General features: G+C 46.3%; 1 protein-coding gene across 1 annotated transcript in view; it reads right to left on the reverse strand.

The window, feature by feature from the left end:
• LOC119175619 (soma ferritin) overlaps window positions 1–20,354 on the reverse strand; it is a 44,556-nt gene extending 24,202 nt beyond the window's left edge. The window contains exons 1-2 of the mRNA XM_037426521.2: window positions 20,199–20,354; window positions 20,035–20,147 (exon numbers count right to left, since the gene is read on the reverse strand). Coding sequence (XP_037282418.1) covers window positions 20,035–20,147; window positions 20,199–20,247 — 162 coding nt within the window. The 5' untranslated portion in view covers window positions 20,248–20,354. The remainder of the gene's footprint in view (window positions 1–20,034; window positions 20,148–20,198) is intronic.
• Window positions 20,355–20,879: the final 525 nt, after the last annotated feature.

A 20,879-nucleotide genomic window follows, 5' to 3' on the forward strand; every position in this document is an offset into this window, starting at 1 on the left:
TCAGGCTGGCACCGTTACAATTATTCTTTGCATTCGTCGGGTCAACGCTGCCGATGTCAGTTTTTTCTTAAAACTCACGCGTTGACATTAGCCATGTGCGTTGTCACCGTCTCTGAATGGATACAAAGTTGCAATCACCTGTGACCCACACCCGCATACCAGTGGCGCATGCCGACCACAGGTATGTGCCACTGTCTGGGGCAAAGTGTTTGACGACGTACGTGACAGGATTGTGACATTATTCATCTCTTGACCAGAGCGTCATATTCATCTAACCATCGTACTGTCCCACACTAATTTTTGTTTACTCCAAGTTAATGGGAGATAGATAGATAGATAGATAGATAGATAGATAGATAGATAGATAGATAGATAGATAGATAGATATTTTTCCTTCCTCCATGGGTCCCGCGGACGCCTGACATAGCCCGACTAGAGTGTACTAGAAGTGTTGTAGCCCGACAAAGAAATGCATTCGCATTCAAATTGATTTGAAGCGCAACTCGGAGTAGCGTTTACTCGTGTAAATGACGTCACCATACGCGGACGCGCTTGGCTTCGCTAACCCTCGCAACGCCAGCGACGGCCGGGTCAAGCCTGTTTCACATGCGGCAGCAGTTCGCGCGCTCGTTTCACATGAGCCGCTGGTATCGTTGCTGTTGCGCGACGACCGCCGACCTGGCGGGCAGTGTTGCCCTCGGAAGGCGCTGGTTAAGCGCTGTTTTCAGTGTTATCGAAAAGTCATGCTTTGCTTCAAGTATCCTTCCTTAGGCGCCCTTGCGCTGCGAGGTCCGTCATCAAAGGCAGCTTGACTTTTACGCGTCTGTACACTGAATGAACTAAGTGTAACGTGAATCTCATCGCAAATAAACAGCGTGTGCACTCACTTTTAGTTTTGTTCGGGCTTTTTGTTGCGCGATCGTATAGGAGGTTATGAAGAAGCAAAAGAAAAAGCTTGTGGTATGGTTTTATCCGACAGCTGTTCCAGCTAGTTAAGAACTGCAGGTGTCTTTTGCGCAGAACTTACCACGTTTCTCTGAATTATTGCTCTTGCTTTCAGCGATTTAACTTCGGGACGATGAACGAGTTTTCTATCAGCCCAGCAGTATATACACCTCGCAAAACTTATACCTAAATTTTTGTACCTGTACGAGTCACAATAAAAGTTTTTATAAAAAGCCGGAGCGGTAAGCTTCGCCCTTGATTATGTGTGAGGACACTCTTCATCCGAATTTTGCGAATGGTCTACCTCTATTCTGATGCTGGGATTTGTAAGCTTCCACCTTAAATAGTAAGCCTCTTAGGTTTTGCAATGATTCAGTAAACCACCTCGGGCAGAGTTTCACCAACGGTAGGCAGCATGGTGTACGTGATACGCTCATTGTCCCTATTCTTTGGCTGCTGTATAAGCACTTTTGTGTGGCCCAGATCTGGAACTACGCAGCAATTCTTACTTTATAGGAAATTTGCGTCCATAAATGCTGTAGTGATGAGTAGGAAAGCGGAAGTATCACAACATTTCACACAACACGTCTTTGCCGTCGGAGCGCAGTGACATTCAATATACCTTATTCGAAATTAGTAGCGCCATCTTGTGCGCCTTCGGTGGCTCCATCTTGGTTGTGTCAGGCGGAGCAGACGACACGCACGGCGCCCGGCCGCCCGGAGCACATGTTTTTGTTTACTCCGTCGTGAAGGCAGCAGCCTGTTATCATTCTTTTGATTCATTGTCATCAAATGCCGCAACTCTTGTTCTCTTTGGCAATCAAAGTGAAGTGAGCTATAGGGAAGAAAAGAAGGAAGACCCGCCCAAAGTTTTTACTTATCGTTCAGCGGTGACTTTTGTCTGTCAGAGCCATATGATGGAACGAAGCTACAAAATTATTTGGTGGCATGCATTTGTCCGCACCCTTTTCGGAATTTAATTGTCATACAGTGAAGATACACAGAAAAAACATTGCCGCTCATGCATGATAGTTAAAGATTTGGGTGACTGTACGTTCATATGATACAAGGCGTATCTTTTGTTGATGTTCGGATCGAATCGCAGAAGCATTCTGCTCAGGCGAGAGCTGTTGAGTGAGATAAATGATGTAGCACTGATGAATGCATACGCTAAACTTCTTTCTACATCCAATAAATATGAGCTGTAGCATGTGCAGCTTGCGCCGAAAAAGCATTTGTGTACAAACAGGAACTTTACTTTACAAGAGCGGGATCGGCATGACGGCATCGTCTTTTTTTGTGCTAGTTTATTCCCGTGCAATGAATCGATTGCCAGAATTTTCAACCACAAAAAATTTCTGTTCAATTGCCCCTTTGTGTGAAACATGGCACCTCCCCACTAATCTCCCCATAAATTTGATGCCACTTGATGGCTTTCACAAGGTAGAAAAAACAAAACAAAAACAAGCGAAATACTGAAGTGCGATGTCAAGATTACCGATTCCACTTATAGGCGGATGAAGTAAGAAATATGACCACAACGTTGTTACTTTAGAAGGTCCTGTGTAAAGGCTTCGTCTTTGTCGTTCTTGTCAGCCTTCGTTCTTAACTAGCAGAGTCGCCTACACATTTTATGATGTTGCTTCGCCACTTTTACATTGCGTGAACGATGAATCGTAACATGCCAGTAAAGTTACGTTGTCACTCGTCGACTGAAACTATTAGCGTTACTGCCGTAGCGCAGAGCGACGGGCACAGCAAGTGTCATCGAGTGCTGTGTGCTCGTTCGTCAGGAAATACATGTATGGAAGCATCGGTGTTCAATATCCAGACGAATGAAGAGTGACGTTTCACATAATCCCAATATGTTTATGCTTGATTTCTTTATTGCGCTCAGAGAGTGTTTAGACAGAACTGCGACGAGACACCGCAGTCGACAGGCACTACGGCTTGCGGCTGCCATTGTTCTTGTGACGCAGCAAATGAAATGCGGAAATCGTCGCACTGACGCCGTGCAGCCATCATCACTGACAGGCGCACGTATGCGTAGTGCTACCAAACTGTATTTGCCACTGTTCGCGTTTCTTTTGACGCTGATAGTACTTCAAATCATAGGTGTTCGCAGCTACCGACGGCGGCCTTGATAGAACCGTTGTACATGGCTTCGCGAGCTAGTGCGACGACACCAAGGTGCACAGACTGGCTGAAGCATCTTCGCTGACGTGTGGCAGGAAGTCGAGATTGTTTTTACATGCCAATACATTATAGGGACGACAATACTACGTGACCGGCAGTTGCAAAGCGTACCGATTGTGCCACTTTTCATACGATCACGAGCTGCTAAACTGGAGTGCCGAAACATAAAATTCAACCGCAATGTACTACAGCAACACATGCAATCTATGAGAACGCCGCAACTTCTTGACACAACCTAGACGGCACCGGCTCACTATTGCCAGACGATTTAGCAATTTCGCGTAAAATATATTGAAGGCCTGCAGCCGGGTATTTTAGGTTCATGGCAATAGGCATTTGTTGCTGTGCTGGTGCCTGAAATCAAAAGCTATTCTTCGTTATTAGCCCAGTATATGTTGTGCTCATGACCGAACACCTATGTTTGCTCAGCCAGCCATGCATTCTGGCACTGAGTGTCACGGAGAGCACCTGGCCAGGGGGTAAAGACCTGTCGACAGCCTCTAAAAAAGCACCGCAGAGGACGCGGACAAGTGAACCTGGGCTTGAGTGAGATATATGTGGCCTGTTGAAGGGAGAACAAAAAATAAAAGACTGCTTGTGAATGCCTTATTTCCCCAAACTGTGACAGCACGCTTCGCACGCCCTCCTTGTTGAGTCACACCACAAAATTCTTTTTCAGTGGTCTGCGTGGAATGCTACTTCTCAAGCCGACTGTCATATCGCCCGCCCTTGCTTTCTCATTCGTGTCAGGTATGCAACGTGTCACCAAGTCCTACTTTTTGTTAAACCAGCAAAATTTGCTGAAAAAAGCAAGAAAAACACTGAAATAAAATAAAAAGGCAAGCGCACACGATTCCAGTGGAAACCTCGTCGAGAGAAACGAAAGAAAAAGAGGGGCGCTTTGAGTTCAGCAGTGAACATGGTGTTACGACCGGCCCTAGGGAACCAAGCAAGTAGAGTATGGGGGAGAACCGGTTCTTGACCGACGGGGTCGTCTACCCCCACCTCCCCATTCAGGCTCCTCCTCTCACCGGGAGAACTCCGGACTTTGCTGTGCGTTCGTGACCATGTTTGGTAACATTTTAGGGCGCCGTGACCATATATGGACTCCGTGTTAGGTTGTGCCACTCCATGTGTTGTGAGAGGTGTTTCCCCCTCCCTCGTGGCCGAGGTGCCGGGGACACCGTATTGGCTGACGATGCGGACAAGGCGCCCAGTGTCAACAACGTGGCGCTATAAAATGCCGAAGACGTTTTGTATCACACTCACTCTTCTCTCTTTGGGTCAGTTGACCACTTCTCCACATGTAAATAAATCTCTGTTGTTCGTTCGGGCGCTTCTTCTCGCTGAATTGTTGGACGATGGATCCTGCGACGAGGCCAGCTACCGAAAACGAGACCGGCAGGACCCAGAGTCCCAACAATGGCCAGTTCAAGCGACAACGACTTTGACTTTATGGAAGTATGCGACTTCTTTAAGCAGCTCGGCAATTTATTCCCAAAGAATGCTCTTCTAATGCTTATTGCAGAAATACTTCATCTTGGCGTCCTAAAGAGAAGGATGTTTAGCTACTACTGCCCCGGCTGCTCGATGAAAAAGTTGGCAGATTTCACGTATACAGTGGTAATCGAAGATATGCGAGGCACGAATGAGAAAGGCTGAAACATCACTTTAAAATCAGCACAACGTTACGAGGCGGATGTGAATCATGCCGTAAATGACTTTTATGTCATGATTATCGTGTTTAGACATGTCATTTACCTACGTCGTCTATCACGGCACGTGATACCGAATTTGGTAAATGCGGAGCTAGCGAAACGGCCGCGAGTGTGCCATGAGCGTAGCACATAGTCATGTTTTACATGGCGCGCATATCACAATTATCATGTGTGGACGTGTCATTTGCCTTTGTCATTCATGCACGTTACGTAATGCCAAATTTAGTGTATGTGAAGCTAGCGGAACGGCCGCGAGTGCATCAAGAGCGTCGTAGCTTTTCATGTTCTTACATGACCCGCATGTCGTGATTATCATGTTTGCAAATGTCATATGCTTTTGTCATCCATTGAAATCACGTAACACCAAAATTAGTATATGTGAAGCTAGTGAACGAACCGCGAGCGCACTATGAACCTAGCTTGTAGTCATGTTTTACAAGACACACGCGTCATGAGTATCATATTTGGACGTGTAATTTACTTTTGTCATCCGTTCGCGTCCCGTCATACAAAATTTAGTATATGTGAAGCTAGCGAAACGACCGTCAATGCATCATGAGTGTGGCATGTAGTAATGTTCCTACATGACACGCATCTCATGATTATCATGTTTTCTGCAGTTACATACCTTCGTCCTTCGTTCACGTGAAGTAATACGAACTTTGCAATATATGAAGCTAGCCAAACCTCCGCGAGCGCATCATGATTGTAGCAAGTAGACAGGCGACATGACACGCATGTGATGACTATTATTTTGGGACGTGTCATAAACCATCGTCGTCTATTCGCGTCACATAATACTAAATTTGGTGTACGTCTAGAAATGGTCGTGAGCACGCTACACTCCAAGGCCAAATTACCCCAAAAAGGAGTAACAGAGCCCAATGGGCGCGCCTGATGAACGGATAGACCGTTGAGGAGCAACCACAGAGAGAATGGTGCGGCGCGAAACCACTTCGTCTCCACTGGGGTGAACCACCCGGGCATTGGTGGCAGCGCTAAAAGCGTTGCCAAGGTGACTAACCCTCATTCTCCACAGAACACATGTACTTCTCCTCCTCTGCTGGCTTAGTCTTTCCCCGTATTTTGCCGGCGGCGGTCGCGTAGCGTCGCGTTCGGAGTGCTCGACCACGGCCGCCTGGATTCGACGATCTAAGAATTACGACGTGGTGCTTGTGTGTACGCCTGGATGAGCGTGGGCTGCTGCTTTAGCGTTTCGCTGCACACATGAAGTCTGGAACAAGCCTCGACAGGTCACCTCGCCGCGCTGTATATCTCTGGCTTCAAGATAGTCACGACCAACACACGACAGCAACAGTTAATTGGTAAGGCCAATATGGCAGCCGAGAAGAACAGGCATATCGGATATATACTTCAGTCCGACTCAGGGCAGATAATAGCACTCTATTCTAAGGCAAGTAGGTTATCGTTCTTTTTTATACTCTACTTGTCACGTGTCTGATACGGATCGCGCTTGCCGGCAACGGGCTTGGTCGTGTTGTATGTATATCGCACGCACGAAATGCATCGCGAAGGTCAGTTTCGGCGTCTTCAGTTCGCCTGTGCTTTGCAACGGCCTGGAAATAGCCGACCATTGCCGTCGGCCTCCGAGTGCTCGCCTGTCTTCGCCGCGGCGATGAGCTCCGTGCGGACGATATTGGGCTGAGACCTCGTCGCTGTGTTGGGAGTCGTCAAAAATACGTTGCGGGTTCTCGTAAAGAGCTTGGATGTAGTGTGTCGCGCGCTTTAAGTGCACCAGCGCGGGCTGGCGGGGCTTTCGCTAGCGTTGGAACTCACTAACAATTGGTCGCCATTACAGTTGGCTTTCCCGCCGGTCGGTTGCAAGCAGCTCGGAGCCGTCCGCTGGCCGCGGCGGCGGACTCGAGTTTGCGCGCTGCACTTGCTCAATTTTATGGAAAAGGGCCGCATTACCGTCGATTTCTTCGGCGCTAGCTCCAAACCAGCTCGACGCTGTTCGTTCAGTGCCGTGTTTGGTCTCGCGTTCGCTTGCTCGAGCTGAACAACGTCGCTCGCTTAGGACTCGCCGACTTGTTAGCGGCACGGTGGTTCGCGGAGTTGTGACTGCGGCCGCCGTTTCTAAGCAGTTGCGCTACGGGGATCGAAATGAGTCTTTGACGATGTGTGACATCATGGTGAAATTATTAGCATGTCATATCTCACATATGTTTTCATTTCACCATGCGCGTATTTCTCATATGCATTTGTATTCATCCTCTGTCACGTGTGACTCACTCTTTTACATACTTATTGTGCAGCCATGGGCACAAAGCGTGCTGAATACTGTGCGCTGGCGTCTGTGATGCCCATCATCCATCTCTTTCGTCAGAGCAGCTTCAGAAGGACTGTGCGATATGTGAAGGTAAAGTTATTTGTGTGTCATATTTTAACGATTGTTTTTATATTAACGTGCACGTACTTGGTATATGCGTGCATCTTCATCTGTGACGTGTGCCTAACTATTTTTACTTTGTTATTGTACGTGCAGCAGTGGGAACACAACAGCCAGAAGTCTGCGTGCGCTGGCGTCAGCAATGGCTGTCATCTATCGCTTCCGTCGGAGGAGCTCAACAAGGAGGGAACAAGATGTGGCAGCTAGACTGGACTTGTACACTTCACCATGAATTCACTTAGCAGAATGGAGAAACTTCATGTGTATGTAGAAAAATAAAAGATTTCGATGTCTCACTTTTGTCTTTTGTTGTTGCCGTGACTGTGAAAGCAGTTACACATAGGTGGCTAACTACTTTTTCGCGTGTTCTTTTCTGCGCAATTTCTTGCTCACTGCGCAGAAAAACAGGCGAAAAAGTATTAGGCCTGGCGGAAAGTAAACAAAAAACAATGTTTGAACTGGAAACAAAAGTTCACCCGATTGGAGTATTTGAGTGGATCAACGGTTTGTCCGGCAAGGTGCAACTGTGAGGACTAATGGTTACCCGGTAAGGTGTAAATGTGGGGATTAATAGTTGCTCTATAAGGTGCAAATGTGAGGACTAAATGTTAGTCCTTTGGTGTGAACTGTGGGACTAACGGTTACTCACTAAGGTGTAAATGTGTAGACTAAATGTTAGTCCCTTGAGGTGACTAACTGTTAGACCCGGTGCCGTTAGTCTTTAATAGGATTAACGGTTGTGGCAGCCCCATTAGTCCCCAAAAGAACGAACCACACACGCTTTTCACACCCTTTTGCCTTTGAGTGTATAAGCGTATCGTGTAGTCATGTTTTACATGACACGAATATAATGATTATGACGTGTGGACGTGTCATTTACCTTCTTCGTCCATTCTCGTCACGTAACACCAAATTTGGTACATGTGAAGGTAGCGAAACGGCCACGAGCGCTTCATGAGCGTGGCATGTAGTCATGTTGTTACATGACATGCATGTCATGATTATCGTGTTTGCACCAGTCACATACCTTCGTAATCTCTTCACGACCCTTAATACAAAATTTGGTTATGTGAAGCTAGCAAAAGGCCGCGAACGCATCATGAGTGTCGCATGTAGTCATGTCCTTACATGACACGCATGTCATGACTACCATGCTTGCAACAGTCATATACCTTTGTTATCTATTCACGTCACGTAATACAAAGTTTGGTATTTGCGTAGCTAGCGAAATTACCGCGAGCACATCCCGCCACGCTGGCCTAGTGGCTAAGGCACTCGGTTGCTGACCCGCATGTCGCGTGATCGAATCCCGGCTGTGGCAGCTGCATTTCCGATGGAGGCGGAAATGTTGTAGGCCCGTGTGCTCAGATTTGGGTACCCGTTAAAGAACCCCGGGAGGTCAAAATTTCCGGAGCTCTCTACTACGGTGTCTCTCATAATCATATGGTGTTTTTGGGACGTTAAACTTCACATATCAATCAATATTCAGAGGAGCGTAGTTCAAGAATAGAAAGAACAGGTAGTTTGGTGCACGCGGAAAATGAAGGAGTCTTGCCGTTATCGGTACAAAAACCGATTCGAAATAATTATTAATGACATATACTGCAGCTTCAGGATTTGAGGAGGATTGGACATCGAGAATAAACGATGATGCTATAGACGATGCAAGCCTCTAGACTCTGCACCCTGGATAAATTATTTTCGTAAATTTAGCGAAGTCATTGTTAAATTAGTTGTTATTGGCCTTTCATTTTAGCTTCTAATTTATTTTAAATGCAATAATTGTAGAAGCTTCATCAATGACAATTCTTACGTAGGCATTTCATGCAATGAGTGAGATTCATTATATCTTTATGGTACCAAGACTATCTTGGGTTCTATCTAATATATTCTAGGGGCGCATAATTTGATAGGCATTCAAGCACAATGTTCCAAAAATTAAGAAGGAGAGCCTCTACATTGCGAAATTCGCTACAACTTTCAAATTCCTGAAAAGGTGAGGCTCAAGTGTCCAGAACCAGAAGTGTCATCAACTTTCAGATACTTCAAAACAGTTGTCATCTGAGGTCTTTGAAGAGAAAACATGCAACGTTTGAGGCAACTTCAGCAGTTTCACTGTCAGAAAACATTTCAACGACTTCACACATTTTACACCATGTGATAGGAGCATTCAGCCTCATAAAGAACTTAGGCTGCAGCGTATCGCCCTATTGCCCTCGCAAGCTGCCTCGGAAAAGTGATGGAAAGAATAGTTCTATTTCGTCTCGAGTGGTACTTGGAACGATACACCAAATACCCTTCTTGCATGGCAGGCTTTCGTCGGGGCCGCTCCTCCATCGACTGTGTCCTTGACTTATCGACATTTGTTCAACAAGAAAAAAGTCGCAAGCGCATATCAGTGGCACTCTTTCTTGACGTGAAGGGTGCATATGATAATGTAGCTCACGATGCCATCCTCACTTCTCTCGCAGCAATGGGCATTGGTGGACGAATGTTTCAATGGATAAAAGGTTATATCACTGGCAGGGGTTTCTTTGTGCAAACATATGAGGGTACAACGGCTGAACATTACACCTACTGCGGAGTACCTCAGGGAGGTGTTTTAAGCCCCACATTGTTCAATGTTGCCCTGATTGGTCTGGTGAAGGTTCTGCCAAAGTCGGTGTGCCTATCCATATACGCCGATGATATTTGCCTCTGGAGTGCTGCAGTTACTCACCCTCAGGTGCGTGCACGAATACAGCGGGCAGCAACCGTAACAACAGCCTACCTTCAGAAACAAGGCCTAACTATATCAACTGTGAAGTGCGCGTTGATGGCGTTTACACGCAAACCAATGACGCCATACCCTGTTTACATCAATGGGCAGAGTGTCAAATATGCACGGACGCATCGTTTCCTGGGCATAATAATCGACAGAAGTCTTTCGTGGGGCCCACATTGTGCGTACTTGAAGAAGAGACTGCAATCTATTGTGCATATAATGAAATTCATGTGCGGGAAAGCATGGGGAACTTATGTGGCCTCCATGCTACAGCTGTACAGGGCCCTATTTCTGGGTCTATTGCGCTACAGCTTGCCGGTACTGACTAACACTTGCAAATCCAACACTCATTCATTGGAGAGTTTGCAGGGTCAGGCACTGCGTATCTGCCTAGGACTGCCCCGATGCGCTTCTACTTATGCCACAATCATGCTGGCCAAAGACCATCCGGTGAGGACATATAGAGTTGTGGATTGCCTCAGAGCACACATTCGACATGCTAGCCGTGTCCCCGACCACCATTTGGCCCTTCTACCCTCAGGAAGACCACGTGCTACGTTTTCAGACGTCATAGCCAAGCACCTAAACAGCATTCCATCAGGATATATGCCAGCTTCGAGAATGGCATGTCCTTTGTGGTGCCTCGACCAGTCGCAAGTACGTCTAGAAATTCCGGGAATCAAAAATAAAAGTAATCACTCCAGAGTAGCATTGAAGCAAGCAACACTGCTGTTATTACATGAGTTGTACTTAGACCGAACACAGATATACACTGATGGGTCCGTCTCGTCCAGCAGCTCATCAGGTGCCGCTGTGATTCCGGCTGCAGCAATGAAAATCAAGTTTAAGTTGTCACATATGACTACATCTACGGCATCAGAGCTTGCTGCTATAAGGGCTGCTTTACAATATCTCGTTCAAGAACTTCCAGGAAAATGGGTCATATTCTATGATTCGAAGGCATCGCTTCAAAGTTTGCAGTCTGCCATGCGTAGGAGGAGTCATGACCAATTGTTACAAGAAATAAGACATTGCCATCATGAAGCTCTGGCACGAGGGCATGATATTGTATATCAATGGCTGCCTGGACATATCGGTATTACCGGAAATCAATTAGCCGATGATGCAGCCCGCTCAGCCCATGAAGCAACCCGTGAAGTCCCGATTCCTCTATCAAGGAATGATGCAGCAAGACAACTTTACCTGCTGGCTCGAGATCTCACACGCACGTTCTGGTCGTCTACTAGCTTCCAAAGGTGTCAATTTTATGAGCTGGTTCCTTCACTCAAGCTAAAGCTACCATCACAACTTTCCCGCTCCGATGCGACACTGTTATGCCGCCTTTGGTTGGGTGTTGCATTTACAAAGGTGTACTCCTTTCGCATTAGTATGGCAGACACTCCTACATGCGACTACTGCGGAGCTGAAGAGGCCATCGAACACGTCCTGTGCAGCTGCGCTTGCTACGACACACAGCGATGCCAGCTCCGGATGGTTTTGAATCAACTTGACCTCGGAACATTTTGTGTGCAGAATATACTAGGACCTTCGGCATCTGCCTCAGTTGCGCAGAAAGCAACTAAAGCATTGCTACTTTACCTAAAGTCAACAAACCTGAGCGACCGCCTGTAGACTGTGTGTGCTCCCCGAGTGTGCTCGTGATTGTGTGTACCTTCTCATCTCTTTGCAACCTCTTTTCTCCCCTTTATCCCTTCCCCAGTGCAGGGTAGCAAACCGGATGTGCGTCTGGTTAACCTCCCTGCCTTTCCTTGCATCTTTATCTCTCTCTCTCTAGGCTGCAGCTAACTCCAATTGATCTGATCTCGCGAAACTGCAAAACGCTGGTACGTGAAAGTATGGTGAGCAGTATTTGTGCAGTGAAACGATAGCGTGTAGAAGGGTAAACGAGCCGTTTGCTGATGCGTGCTGAAATAGCGAGCACGCTAGCACTGGTAACCATGCCCCTATAGTCAAAGTTCACAGTTGCAGGTAGTGCCACACAGCCTATTGCCTGAGTATCTCTTCATACTTCTTCATTTAGCAAAAAACAGACATGTCTTCCTGCACAGACGAAGATTGATCGACGGTAGGCATCGCATGCGAAGTGATGTTATCGCATGTGCCCTCCATACGATGAAGACGAGCAGCTTGTTTTATCTATGCTTCAGCAGCGTTTCTCGCTAGCGCTCACGACATTTTATCCGTGGGAACCGCATATTGTGGTTGAGTACGAATAGTATTTGTTCGGAATTTATACGGAACACGACAGGGATGATGAAAGCCTGCAGAGAGTGTCCATATTAGTATTCTCGCAATCAAAAATGTGCAAAAAAGCGTCGCATCGGTTGGCCTTTTTTATGAAGAGCTGCGTCATCATTTGCTGTAGAGAATTCGCCCGTTAGCTGGATGAAATAATCAGGAGCCTCTTGCTTTAGTTTTGATTTTCAATACACTCCACTACACTTACTTCACTAAAATTCTTACTGGCAATATCTCTTCGACAAGTCTTCATGAAACACGTATGTAATATGTGAGGGCTAAGCATTTAGTCTATCAGGATTTCTAGCTTATGGGCTACACTCTGTTACCTACGAAATCAGAAACTCACAAAATGCAGCAAAATCACAAGTTCATCGCGAGCCGTGGGACTGAACAAGGGGGGGGGGGGGGGGAGTTCAATGCATGACAAAGCAGGGTAGAAAACAATTTACAATTGATATTTCTCCTGCATGGACTATTCAAGAGTATGTGCCCTAATCATATCACGTGAAGCACCATCCCAACGTCAGGAAGAACGTCAAAAGTACGAGAAACACTGAGATAGAATGACACACTCAATTGTGTATCATCAGAAGCTGTTTTACGCCTTTCATATAGAAAGGGCATGCAAACACGGACACAAGAACGGCACCACAGACGCTGCTCTGAAAAGTCTTGCAGAAATAAAAGAAGTGAAAAAGTTGCAGTACTGTCGAAAAGTCACTCTGGAAACGTTGCAGAAAAGAAGGTAAAGTGATGTATTTTGTGCCTAGATTCATCAATTTGGTTCAGTAAGAAAAATGGCGGTGTGCCGCAATTATTCGTCGGCCACGGCAGCGACATGGTCTCTTTCGGATATTCTACCCTCCGGAAGACCACGTGCTACTTTTTCAGACGTCATAGCCAAGCACCTAAACAGCATTTTATCAGGATGTACGCCAGCTACGAGAATGGCATGTCCTTTGTGGTGCCTCGGCCAGCCGCAAGTACGTCTAGAAATTCTGGGTATCAAAAAGAAAAGCAATCACTCCAGAGTAGCATTGAAGCAAGCCACACTGCTGTTATTACATGAGTTGTACTTAGACCGAACGCAGATATACACTGATGGGTCCGTCTCGTCCAGCAGCTCATCAGATGCCGGTGTAATTCCGGCTGCAGCAATGACAATCAAATTTAAGTTGTCGCACATGACTACATCTACGGCATCAGAGCTTGCTGCTATAAGGGCTGCTTTACAATATCTCGTTCAAGAACGTCAAGGAAAATGGGTCGTATTCTGTGATTCGAAGGCAGCGATTCAGAGTTTGCAGTCTGCCATGCATAGGAGGAGTCATGAAGAATTGGTACAAGAAATAAGACATTGCCATCATGAAGATCTAGCACGAGGGCATGATATATATCAATGGCTGCCTGGACATATCGGTATTACCAGAAATCAATTCGCCGATGATGCAGCCCGCTCAGCCCAAGAAGGAACCCGTGTAGTCCCAATTCTTCTATCAAGGAATGATGCAGCAAGACAACTTTACCTGCTGGCTCGAGATCTTACACGCACGTTCTGGTCGTCTACCAGCTTCCAAAGGTGTCAATTTTATGAACTGGATCCTTCGCTCAAGATAAAGCTACCATCACAACTTTCCCGCTCCGATGCGACACTCTTATGCCGCCTTTGGTTGGGTGTTGCATTCACAAAGGTGTACTCCTTTCGCATTGGTATGGCAGACACTCCTACATGCGACTACTGCGGAGCTGAAGAGGCCATCGAACACGTCCTGTGCAGCTGCGCTTGCTACGACACAGAGCGATGCCAGCTCCGGATGGTTGTGAATCAACTTGACCCCGGACCATGTTGTGTGCAGAAAATACTAGGACCTTGGGCATCTGCCTCAGTTGCGCAGAAAGCGACTAAAGCACTGCTACTTTACTTAAAGTCAACAAACCTGAGCGACCGCCTGTAGACTGTGTGCTCCCCGAGTGGGCTCGTGATTGTGTGTACCTTCTCATCTCTCTGCAACCTCTTTTCTCCCCTTCATCCCTTCCCCAGTGCAGGGTAGCAAACTGGATGTGCGTCCGGTTAACCTCCCTGCCTTTCCTTGCATCTTTATCTCTCTCTCTCTCTCGGATATTCGACAGCGGCGCGAACGGCGTGAGTAGAAACGGAAGCGGCGGTGAGCGGCGGCGCACAGCTCTAGTTCCTCGCAGCGCGCGCGTCCACAGCTCGACTCCGACTCTGGCATCACGTGCAAGCCAGGCACGTCACTAGACGCTCTGCCGCTCTATACAACTCTGGCGATATTCACCGCAGCGTCCAGTTACTGCTCAAGGAACTTGTTTTGGGCTCGTGCGACAGCGGCCGTGCTCCGCTCTTGGGGCAAAATTGCCAAAAAAGTCTACTATGAGAGTGTTTTAGGGGCGAAGCTCCTCTTACTCTTACCTTGTCATGTGTAACGCGCAACAGAGAGAAGAGACGAGAAAGAAAAGAAGGCAGTACCTCCCAAACAGTACAATAGACGGAACTGTCTCGTTGAAGTACATACTAACTGCAGTTGAGTGAGGATATTCTAGATGGTGCTGTATCGTTACGCTCCGATTGACTGCTACGTGCATGGGCTGTGCTTGGGTATGCGATGAACTAGTGCCTCTCAGTCTCCTGGATAGTCGCCGTGCGTGGTCGATCATTGGTTGGGCATGGACGAAGCAGAGTGACAGGCGCGCTGAAGACGCTTGTGCTCGGCTTCCTCTGCTCGCGTCTCGTTGGTGTTACTCGCGCGCCGTCTGCATTGTCGAAGGCGATCTTACGCTTGGACGCATGTACGGATGGACGGACGGACGCTTCGGCCCACTCATGATTATTCACTCCGTGGACATGCTGTGATTTTTAACACATACATCGGTAACGTTCAAGTGAAACGTGGAAACTAATTAATACCATACTTGGTCGTGTTAATAAAAACGCTTTGCTTGAGTGTATAACCTTTGGGGGTAAAGATTTATGTGGCGCAGAACTCCCAACTTATTTTAATAACGGCTTCATCACTGCAGTTGCGTTCTGTAATAATCACGCGGATTTGGTCGCTGTATGCAGTAATGTGAGGGAAGGTATCTTTCTCGACGCAATAAACGAAAGCGAAGCATGCGAAGTCTCCAATTGATTTGTGGGGTTTAACGTCCCAAAATCACCATATGATTATGAAAGACGCCGTAGTGGAGGGCTCCGGAAATTTAGACCACCTGGGGTGGTTTAACGTGCACCTAAATCTGAGCACATGGGCCTAAGAAATTTTCGCCTTCATCAGAAAGGCAGCCGCCGCAGCCGGGATTCGATCCCGCGACCTGCAGGTCAGCAGCCGAGTACCTTAGCCACTCATGCGAAGTCGTCAAGCATCTAAATAATACTCAATCGCTTGATGCCGAGCACTTGCAGATCACACCAATAAAACACGTTTATATATATATATATATATATATATATATATATATATATATATATATATATATATATATATATATATATATATATATATATATATATATATATATAAAGAAAGTTGGTTGAAAAATAACTTGCCGTGAGCAGGAATTTAACCTACGACCTATTGACTGTTTAGATCTCATTATATTGTGCCAAAACACGGAAAAACGAGCCCTCTTAGGTATACACTTCTTTCCCTTATATATATATATATATATATATATATATATATATATATATATATATATATATATATATATATATATATATATATATATATATATATATATATATATATATATATATATATATATATATATTTATATACATATATATTTATATATATATATATGGGAAAGAAGTAAAGAAGTGTATACCTAAGGGCTCGTTCTTCCGTGCTTTGACACAATATTAATGATATCTAACAGACAGTAATGCCAAGGATTGTATAGGGGAAGTTATTAGAACCAATGGAATGTAAATAAGAAGAAAGAAAAGTGGGTGAAAAAATAACCAGCCGTGAGCAGGAACCGAACCTACGACCTTCGAATAACGCGTTCGATGCTCTAACCACTGAGCTACTATAGCGGCCTTCCCTCCATCCACATTTTTGGGTTTATATGTGAATTTAGAAGTAGGAGTGTCAGTCAGTGCCATCTATAAGCCAAAGGACGATTGTGAAACACTCTTTTATGCGCATGTTTGGCGTCACGTAGCACGTGAACTTATTACGAGCGGGCAGCTGATTAATAGTCCCTCGTATACAACTTAATGACACCAAGTCTGCCAGTACGAGACCCTAGTTTAATGAAATAAGGGAAAGAACTGTATACCTAAGGGCTCGTTTTTCCCTCGACTGGCATTGACGCGTAAGTTTTGTTTGCAAAAGGCTTTTTTTTTTTCGGTAACTGGCGTGATGTCTCATGGCCGTAGGATTTTGGCGCTCCATGTCAAACTTGAGATATATTGTGAGCTATTTAGTTCACATCTAATGTATTGCAGGCTGGTATGGGCGACTACAAGCAAAGCAAACATGAATCGAGTTGCTACCCTGCAAAAAACGGATAGTCTGCCAGATTGGAAATATTGAACCGTTCGAAACGACGCGTGCAGCTCCCGAAGAATTCAGTAAGGTACGAGCTAACAGCCTTTAAACATTTCACCTGTTGCCCACACTTTATTGTTCGTATGGGGAGCTCTCCAACTTTATCAGATAACTGTCATGCCTTCAACATCGTCTCAGTACAATTCTCACAAGAAACACAGATATTTGGTTCGTACCACGTTTCCGCTATACATCTAGATGCCAATCCTTGGCCTACAATGTTCCCACAACACTTGACACGCACGAAAGCACAATAACCTACAACAACATCACTCACATTTCTGCCCTCTGGCTTCATCGTAACATGCGCAGAAACTATTCCCATGGTTCATGTAAAATTTTTGTTCCATAGTTTAGTTTACTGTAAAGAACTTTTATCATGTTACATCTTGTTATCTTGCGTTGTACTCGCGATATGAATGTATGTGTGTTCAGGTAAATGTATACATGTCTTTTCTTATGCTTATAAATTTTAATGTATTCGATGGTCTATGCATGGTGTATATTGCTTTGCTTTTTGGAAAACCATTTCTTATAATAGGTGTAGAATAATCAGTTGGGAAATTATTATTGACTCAGTATGCATTGTTCATGTTTTATGTCGTGTTTGTGTATTATGTATATTTGTTATCGTTCCCGCGCTACTGCCATGGACATGTACGGGTCAACAGCGCCTTTGTCAAGCCATTCTCACGGCTTCTAGCCTTGGAAACTCTACAGTTTCGCCTGGTAAACAAAAAAATTGAATTTGGATATGAAAGTGAGCGCGCGTGCTGGAAGGAACTCGCTTTCGTAGCAGACGACATTCGTTGCTGCGAGCTTCTCTCCCCTGGCAGTGCAGAAGTGCCGTTCTGTGCCTGTCGTTGTTCTCGACGGCGCTTCTACCAAAGCAGACAAGTTGTTTAAACGCATAATTTTGTTTTTTAGCATTCTTTTCGAATCGTGGCGGCACCAACCAGGGGACACTACAGACACTCCCCACAAGTTGCTGCTTTTCTTTTCTTTTTGTACTACTCTGACTCAGCGCCTTCGCAGCTTGCTTTTTCTTCTTTTGAATGACCACGTGACAACGAATGCCGCCACCTCTTCGCTAGAATGCACACAAAAATGGACGAACTTCCCTTTTTGCGTGCAAGGAGTGACCCACAGTATTGGCGACTGGTCAGATTACATCGGCTTGCCTATCCGGACGGTGCACCACTGCATTGCGGCGAGCGAGCACAAAAGCCACCGACAGCACTGTGAGCCACAAAGGCCGACTTCTTATTTTGCTTTTACCTGAACACCTCTGTGAGCATGCAACAAGACTTGCGTGGATAAGAGATGGACACAAATAAACGTGACAAATAAATGAGGCTTAGGCGCGTCAAAATCGAGCACAGAAGTAGACGGCTGGTGAAGCTACGTGCACTCAGACAGGTGAACTTGGAGAAAAGAAGTTTGCGTAACAGCCGTAGAGCCTGCCGGTAAGCGCACACTCGGTCGGTCTGGCGGAGTTCCCTGACAGCCCGCACGCAAGCCCGCGATTGGGACGGGTGCTTTTCCCAACCATCGTGGCACATCGCAGAAACGAGCGCTTCGCAAAAGTGGCGCATGCGAAATGAACCCGTGTCCTGCTGCCACTCATCGCTGCGACCGCCATCGCTCGCGTGCGAAACACGCAGCGCAGTCGCATCGGCGGACGTTTCAGCGGGCAAAGGAGCGTCGTCTCCTGGCGCCCTCTCCATCGCAGATAAACGAGCCCAAAGAGTGTTACCACTATATGGGAGCTCGAGCGTTGCGAGTGGTGGAGAGCGGGAAGCGAAAGAGGGGTGACACGTAAAGACGCGTTTTAACGCGTACGTTAGGCGCGCATCAGGTTTATTGCGCGTGACCCGACGAGAAGGTGGTGTAACGAGCGGTGGTCACAGTAGCAGAGCGAGTGTGCGGCAGGCGACGGAGAGAGTGACGTCAGCGCGCACTGCGTGGGGAGCGTGACATCACTCGTGTGGAGGGACAACGTTACACAGGCTAGTCAAAGGACTGCTGCTTTGCACCTAACATAACTAATTGTGACAAATTGAAACACGTACATGACACCACCCGTCAAGACAGAAAAGAACATATATAAGCAAAAACGAACGTCACCGTCCACTACTTGGTAGTGGACGGTGACCCGGTAGCGTTAATTCCAGGCAGTGAAATTCTTTTCACTCAAGCTACAGACGCATCCTTATCTTTGCTCTTGCACTACTTTTCTACTGCATTTCTCACGAACAAGTAGCCTTTCCCGCCTTCAGCTGGCAGCCACATTTTCTAGAAGGATCAGGCAAACTGCCCCAAGAAGTTAACGAAATTACCCTAACGCACAATCCAGTTCGTCATATTTATCCCCCCCCCCCCAACCCAATGGGCAACACATAATTTACAATGAACATATTGATTGTTCTTTTTCCTTATCTGGATCAAAAAAGAAGGTTTCGCGCAAACCTGGTTATTTCATGCCAGCGGGAGCAAACTAAGTGCATTTTATTGTATTGTATTGGAAGCAGACACGCAGATAAGACAACACCCCTTCCACAGCTACTTCTTCCCCACTCCATATATATATATATATATATATATATATATATATATATATATATATATATATATATATATATATATATATATATGTGTGTGTGTGTGTGTGTGTGTGTGTGTGTGTGGAATGGGGAAGATGTTAAACCAGACTAAACCAGACTATTATTACACACACTCGCACTCTCACACACACACACACACACACACACACATATATATATATATATATATATATATATATATATATATATATATATATATATATATATATATATAACAGTCTGGTTTAACATCCAAAAGATACGATATGACTGTGAAAGACACCGTGGTTGACGGCTGCGAAAATTTCGACCACACAACGTGCACTCAAGTACGTAGCCCCCAAGTGACTCCAACGAAAATGCGGTTTTTGCGGCCGGGATTTGATCCCGCGACCTTCGGATCGGCCGTCGAGCACCGCAACCACCGCGGCGGGCATCTAACAGCTGTGCACGGTACAACGATATGCAGAACATGACACGAAAGGCATTTCTTGTATGTCAATAAAATCTGCGCACGGATTCGGGCGTGCCCGTTCTGTTGCAAGGCGTAGACGTCTCTTACCATCTGCATGTAGACCAAGCTAGCGTGCAGTTCGAGGTTGAGCTGCTCTTGGAGCCCCGCGCGACATCGGTCGGGAAGGATGTACTTGTTCACCTGGTCGTTGAGATTGTTCCCTGCAAGGCAAGCGTGAATCAACGAGTTGCCGCCGCCTAACCAAAGCTTACCTGCCAACGCAACGCTGGCGGCCAGCACGACAAGTACGATTCGAAGCATGGTGGGCGCTCCTCGGACGTCGAGTGGTCGACGAGCTCCTTTGAGTGGCCGATAAGGGGGGCCACCGCCAAGGTGACACGGTGGCGCCACAAGCCCTCGACAACAGGCACCCTTTCTCTGCCCATGCACAAAACAGCTTTTGTCGCTCGCTTTCGAACCCGCTACGTATGACACGTCAATTTTCGTTGCCGCATTTTGCCACTTTTACACATGTCACTGACGAACACGAATACATTTTTTCGATAGGCGAGCCGAGAACGACATAAGATATTTTGTCAGGACCATGTGCAACCTTCTGCTCCAAAAGAGTGTACTGTTGAGTTTATGTGGCGGGACATTATGTGATGTGGCTAAATACGCCGTCATCAGCAGCTTTTGCCATTTGACGGATTTTTTCGAAGGCGAAAAAATGCTTCGCATTTCACTTTTGGCGTCTATCTGCGTATGTTTGTATCGTGCTTAATCCCTTAACTTGGCGTGAACCAAAATTAGTACGGGAGGGTAAGAAGTTTGACTAATATGAGGTACTAGTCAAGACATAAATATTGTCACAATCCTGGCACGTACGTCATCAAACACTTTTTGCCAGACAGTGGCACATACCCACGGTCGAGCGTGCGCCACTCCTAGGT

This window comes from Rhipicephalus microplus, chromosome X, assembly GCF_043290135.1.
Source record: "Rhipicephalus microplus isolate Deutch F79 chromosome X, USDA_Rmic, whole genome shotgun sequence".
Classification (NCBI taxonomy): Eukaryota; Metazoa; Arthropoda; class Arachnida; order Ixodida; family Ixodidae; genus Rhipicephalus; species Rhipicephalus microplus.